General features: G+C 64.1%; 1 protein-coding gene across 1 annotated transcript in view; it reads left to right on the top strand.

Annotated features, from left to right (window-relative positions):
• Positions 1-4,376: 4,376 nt before the first annotated feature.
• mtch2 (mitochondrial carrier homolog 2) overlaps positions 4,377-6,000 on the top strand; it is a 55,967-nt gene continuing 54,343 nt past the window's right edge. Inside the window, exon 1 of the mRNA XM_070899290.1 lies at positions 4,377-4,514. Coding sequence (XP_070755391.1) covers positions 4,428-4,514 — 87 coding nt within the window. The 5' untranslated portion in view covers positions 4,377-4,427. The remainder of the gene's footprint in view (positions 4,515-6,000) is intronic.

Genomic DNA, 6,000 nt, shown 5'->3' with positions numbered 1-6,000 from the left:
CTCTCTCTCTCTGTACCCTCTCTCCCCCTCTCTCTCTCTCTGTACCCTCTCTCCCCCTCTCTCTCTCTCTGTACCCTCTCTCCCCCTCTCTCTCTCTCTGTACCCTCTCTCCCCTCTCTCTCTCTCTGTACCCTCTCTCCCCCTCTCTCTCTCTCTGTACCCTCTCTCCCCCTCTCTCTCTCTCTGTACCCTCTCTCCCCCTCTCTCTCTCTCTGTACCCTCTCTCCCCCTCTCTCTCTCTCTGTACCCTCTCTCCCCCTCTCTCTCTCTCTGTACCCTCTCTCCCCCTCTCTCTCTCTCTGTACCCTCTCTCCCCCTCTCTCTCTCTCTGTACCCTCTCTCCCCCTCTCTCTCTCTCTGTACCCTCTCTCCCCCTCTCTCTCTCTCTGTACCCTCTCTCCCCCTCTCTCTCTCTCTGTACCCTCTCTCCCCCTCTCTCTCTCTCTGTACCCTCTCTCCCCCTCTCTCTCTCTCTGTACCCTCTCTCCCCCTCTCTCTCTCTCTGTACCCTCTCTCCCCCTCTCTCTCTCTCTGTACCCTCTCTCCCCCTCTCTCTCTCTCTGTACCCTCTCTCCCCCTCTCTCTCTCTCTGTACCCTCTCTCCCCCTCTCTCTCTCTCTGTACCCTCTCTCCCCCTCTCTCTCTCTCTGTACCCTCTCTCCCCCTCTCTCTCTCTCTGTACCCTCTCTCCCCCTCTCTCTCTCTCTGTACCCTCTCTCCCCCTCTCTCTCTCTCTGTACCCTCTCTCCCCCTCTCTCTCTCTCTGTACCCTCTCTCCCCCTCTCTCTCTCTCTGTACCCTCTCTCCCCCTCTCTCTCTCTCTGTACCCTCTCTCCCCCTCTCTCTCTCTCTGTACCCTCTCTCCCCCTCTCTCTCTCTCTGTACCCTCTCTCCCCCTCTCTCTCTCTCTGTACCCTCTCTCCCCCTCTCTCTCTCTCTGTACCCTCTCTCCCCCTCTCTCTCTCTCTGTACCCTCTCTCCCCCTCTCTCTCTCTCTGTACCCTGTCTCCCCCTCTCTCTCTCTCTGTACCCTGTCTCCCCCTCTCTCTCTCTCTGTACCCTGTCTCCCCCTCTCTCTCTCTCTGTACCCTGTCTCCCCCTCTCTCTCTCTCTGTACCCTGTCTCCCCCTCTCTCTCTCTCTGTACCCTGTCTCCCCCTCTCTCTCTCTCTGTACCCTGTCTCCCCCTCTCTCTCTCTCTGTACCCTGTCTCCCCCTCTCTCTCTCTCTGTACCCTGTCTCCCCCTCTCTCTCTCTCTGTACCCTGTCTCCCCCTCTCTCTCTCTCTGTACCCTGTCTCCCCCTCTCTCTCTCTCTGTACCCTGTCTCCCCCTCTCTCTCTCTCTGTACCCTGTCTCCCCCTCTCTCTCTCTCTGTACCCTGTCTCCCCCTCTCTCTCTCTCTGTACCCTGTCTCCCCCTCTCTCTCTCTCTGTACCCTGTCTCCCCCTCTCTCTCTCTCTGTACCCTGTCTCCCCCTCTCTCTCTCTCTGTACCCTGTCTCCCCCTCTCTCTCTCTCTGTACCCTGTCTCCCCCTCTCTCTCTCTCTGTACCCTGTCTCCCCCTCTCTCTCTCTCTGTACCCTGTCTCCCCCTCTCTCTCTCTCTGTACCCTGTCTCCCCCTCTCTCTCTCTCTGTACCCTGTCTCCCCCTCTCTCTCTCTCTGTACCCTGTCTCCCCCTCTCTCTCTCTCTGTACCCTGTCTCCCCCTCTCTCTCTCTCTGTACCCTGTCTCCCCCTCTCTCTCTCTCTGTACCCTGTCTCCCCCTCTCTCTCTCTCTGTACCCTGTCTCCCCCTCTCTCTCTCTCTGTACCCTGTCTCCCCCTCTCTCTCTCTCTGTACCCTGTCTCCCCCTCTCTCTCTCTCTGTACCCTGTCTCCCCCTCTCTCTCTCTCTGTACCCTGTCTCCCCCCCTCTCTCTCTCCGTACCCTGTCTCCCCCCCTCTCTCTCTCCGTACCCTGTCTCCCCCCCCTCTCTCTCTCCGTACCCTGTCTCCCCCCTCTCTCTCTCCGTACCCTGTCTCCCCCCTCTCTCTCTCCGTACCCTGTCTCCCCCCTCTCTCTCTCCGTACCCTGTCTCCCCCCCTCTCTCTCTCCGTACCCTGTCTCCCCCCTCTCTCTCTCCGTACCCTGTCTCCCCCCTCTCTCTCTCCGTACCCTGTCTCCCCCCCTCTCTCTCTCCGTACCCTGTCTCCCCCTCTCTCTCTCTCCGTACCCTGTCTCCCCCCCTCTCTCTCTCCGTACCCTGTCTCCCCCTCTCTCTCCGTACCCTGTCTCCCCCTCTCTCTCTCTCTGTACCCTGTCTCCCCCTCTCTCTCTCTCTGTACCCTGTCTCCCCCTCTCTCTCTCTCTGTACCCTGTCTCCCCCTCTCTCTCTCTCTGTACCCTGTCTCCCCTCTCTCTCTCTCTGTACCCTGTCTCCCCCTCTCTCTCTCTCTGTACCCTGTCTCCCCCTCTCTCTCTCTCTGTACCCTGTCTCCCCCTCTCTCTCTCTCTGTACCCTGTCTCCCCCCTCTCTCTCTCTCTGTACCCTGTCTCCCCCTCTCTCTCTCTCTGTACCCTGTCTCCCCCTCTCTCTCTCTCTGTACCCTGTCTCCCCCTCTCTCTCTCTCTGTACCCTGTCTCCCCCTCTCTCTCTCTCTGTACCCTGTCTCCCCCTCTCTCTCTCTCTGTACCCTGTCTCCCCCTCTCTCTCTCTCTGTACCCTGTCTCCCCCTCTCTCTCTCTCTGTACCCTGTCTCCCCCTCTCTCTCTCTCTGTACCCTGTCTCCCCCTCTCTCTCTCTCTGTACCCTGTCTCCCCCTCTCTCTCTCTCTGTACCCTGTCTCCCCCTCTCTCTCTCTCTGTACCCTGTCTCCCCCTCTCTCTCTCTGTACCCTGTCTCCCCCTCTCTCTCTCTCTGTACCCTGTCTCCCCCTCTCTCTCTCTCTGTACCCTGTCTCCCCCTCTCTCTCTCTCTGTACCCTGTCTCCCCCTCTCTCTCTCTCTGTACCCTGTCTCCCCCTCTCTCTCTCTCTGTACCCTGTCTCCCCCTCTCTCTCTCTCTGTACCCTGTCTCCCCCTCTCTCTCTCTCTGTACCCTGTCTCCCCCTCTCTCTCTCTCTGTACCTGTCTCCCCCTCTCTCTCTCTCTGTACCCTGTCTCCCCCTCTCTCTCTCTCTGTACCCTGTCTCCCCCTCTCTCTCTCTCTGTACCCTGTCTCCCCCTCTCTCTCTCTCTGTACCCTGTCTCCCCCTCTCTCTCTCTCTGTACCCTGTCTCCCCCTCTCTCTCTCTCTGTACCCTGTCTCCCCCTCTCTCTCTCTCTGTACCCTGTCTCCCCCTCTCTCTCTCTCTGTACCCTGTCTCCCCCTCTCTCTCTCTCTGTACCCTGTCTCCCCCTCTCTCTCTCTCTGTACCCTGTCTCCCCCTCTCTCTCTCTCTGTACCCTGTCTCCCCCTCTCTCTCTCTCTGTACCCTGTCTCCCCCTCTCTCTCTCTCTGTACCCTGTCTCCCCCTCTCTCTCTCTCTGTACCCTGTCTCCCCCTCTCTCTCTCTCTGTACCCTGTCTCCCCCTCTCTCTCTCTCTGTACCCTGTCTCCCCTCTCTCTCTCTCTGTACCCTGTCTCCCCCTCTCTCTCTCTCTGTACCCTGTCTCCCCCTCTCTCTCTCTCTGTACCCTGTCTCCCCCTCTCTCTCTCTCTGTACCCTGTCTCCCCCTCTCTCTCTCTCTGTACCCTGTCTCCCCCTCTCTCTCTCTCTGTACCCTGTCTCCCCCTCTCTCTCTCTCTGTACCCTGTCTCCCCCTCTCTCTCTCTCTGTACCCTGTCTCCCCCTCTCTCTCTCTCTGTACCCTGTCTCCCCCTCTCTCTCTCTCTGTACCCTGTCTCCCCCTCTCTCTCTCTCTGTACCCTGTCTCCCCCTCTCGCTCTCTCTGTACCCTGTCTCCCCCTCTCGCTCTCTGTACCCTGTCTCCATACCCTCTCTTCTCCTCACTCTGTACACTCTCTCCGTACCCTCTCACTTTTCTCTCCCCTCCCTCTGTACCCTCTCTCTCCCCCCCCCCCTCTGTACCATCTCTATCCCCCCGCTCTCTTCTCCGGTCTCGATACCCTCTATTCCCCGCTCCCCTCCCTCTTTTACCCTCTGTCTGAACTTTCTCTTCCACCCTCTCTCTGTATACCCCCTCTCTGTAATCTCACCCCCACCCTTCTCTGTACCCTCTCTCTCCCTCGCTCCGTACCCTCTGTCCCCCTCTCTCTATACCTTCTCTCCGCCCTATCTCTGTACCTTCTCTTCCACCCGCTCTGTACCCTATCCTCACGGTCCCCTCTCTGTCTGCTCTCTCCCCACGGGGCGTTCCAGAAAAATGTCACTTCCGCCCCTGCGGACGCGCTTCCGGTCAGGTGGGGCCTGGCTGCGGGTGTCGGGCTGCATGCCGGGACGGTGATGGCGGACACATGGAACCAGTTGAGCCTCGGCGCGGGCCTGACCGTGCTGTCCCACCCGCTCATGTATGTCAAGGTGCTGATCCAGGTGAGTGCGGCGGGCCCGGCCCGGCCCGGGGCAACCCATCGTCGGCCCATTGCGCGGGGCGGATAACACAGCAACCGCCACCCCCCTCCCCAATTGACTGGGCCTGTCTCCCCCCCCGGTGACCCCGGCCTGTCTCCCCCCCCCGGTGACCCCGGCCTGTCTCCTCCCCCTACCCAGTGACCCCGGCCTGTCTTCCCCCCGCAGTGACCCCGGCCTGTCTCCTCCCCCCCCCCCCGGTGACCCCGGCCTGTCTCTCCCCCCCCCCACAGTGACCCCGGCCTGTCTTCCCCCCCCCCCCCCCCCCCACAGTGACCCCGGCCTGTCTCCCCCCCCCCCCCCCCCACAGTGACCCCGGCCTGTCTTCCCCCCCCCCCCCCCCCCACAGTGACCCCGGCCTGTCTTCCCCCCGCAGTGACCCCGGCTTGTCTCCTCTCCCTCCCCAGTGACCCCGGCCTGTCTCCTCCCCCCCCCCCCCCCCCCCCCCCAGTGACCCCGGCCTGTCACCCCCCCACCCCACCCCCCGCAGTGACCCCGGCCTGTCTCCCCCCCCGCAGTGACCCCGGCCTGTCTCCCCCCCCCCCCCCCCCGCAGTGACCCGGCCTGTCTCCCCCCCCCCCCCCCCCGCAGTGACCCCGGCCTGTCTCCCCCCCCCCCCCCCCGCAGTGACCCCGGCCTGTCTTCCCCCCCCCCCCCCCCGCAGTGACCCCGGCCTGTCTCCCCCCCCGCAGTGACCCCGGCCTGTCTCCCCCCCACCCCACCCCCCGCAGTGACCCCGGCCTGTCTTCCCCCCCCCCCCCCCCCGCAGTGACCCCGGCCTGTCTCCCCCCCCCCCCCCCCGCAGTGACCCCGGCCTGTCTCCCCCCCACCCCACCCCCCGCAGTGACCCCGGCCTGTCTCCCCCCCCGCAGTGACCCCGGCCTGTCTCCCCCCCCCCCCCCCCCGCAGTGACCCCGGCCTGTCTTCCCCCCCGCAGTGACCCCGGCTTGTCTCCTCTCCCTCCCCAGTGACCCCGGCCTGTCTCCTCCCCCCCCCCCCCCCCCCCCCCCAGTGACCCCGGCCTGTCACCCCCCCACCCCACCCCCCGCAGTGACCCCGGCCTGTCTCCCCCCCGCAGTGACCCCGGCCTGTCTCCCCCCCCCCCCCCCCGCAGTGACCCCGGCCTGTCTTCCCCCCCCCGCAGTGACCCCGGCCTGTCTCCTCCCTCTCCCCAGTCACCCCGGCCTGTCTCCTCCCTCTCCCCAGTCACCCCGGCCTGTCTCCGCCCCCCCCCCCCCCCCCCCCCCAGTGACCCCGGCCTGTCTCCGCCCCCCCCCCCAGTGACCCCGGCCTGTCTCCGCCCCCCCCCCAGTGACCCCGGCCTGTCTCCTCCCCCTCCCCAGTGACCCCGGCCTGTCTCCTCCCCTCCCCAGTGACCCCGGCCTGTCTCCTCCCCCTCCCCAGTGACCCCGGCCTGTCTCTCCCCCCCCCCCCCCACCGTGACCCTGGC

This window comes from Pristiophorus japonicus, chromosome 14, assembly GCF_044704955.1.
Source record: "Pristiophorus japonicus isolate sPriJap1 chromosome 14, sPriJap1.hap1, whole genome shotgun sequence".
NCBI lineage: Eukaryota > Metazoa > Chordata > Chondrichthyes > Pristiophoridae > Pristiophorus > Pristiophorus japonicus.
This window is presented reverse-complemented; position numbering and strand designations above follow the sequence as displayed.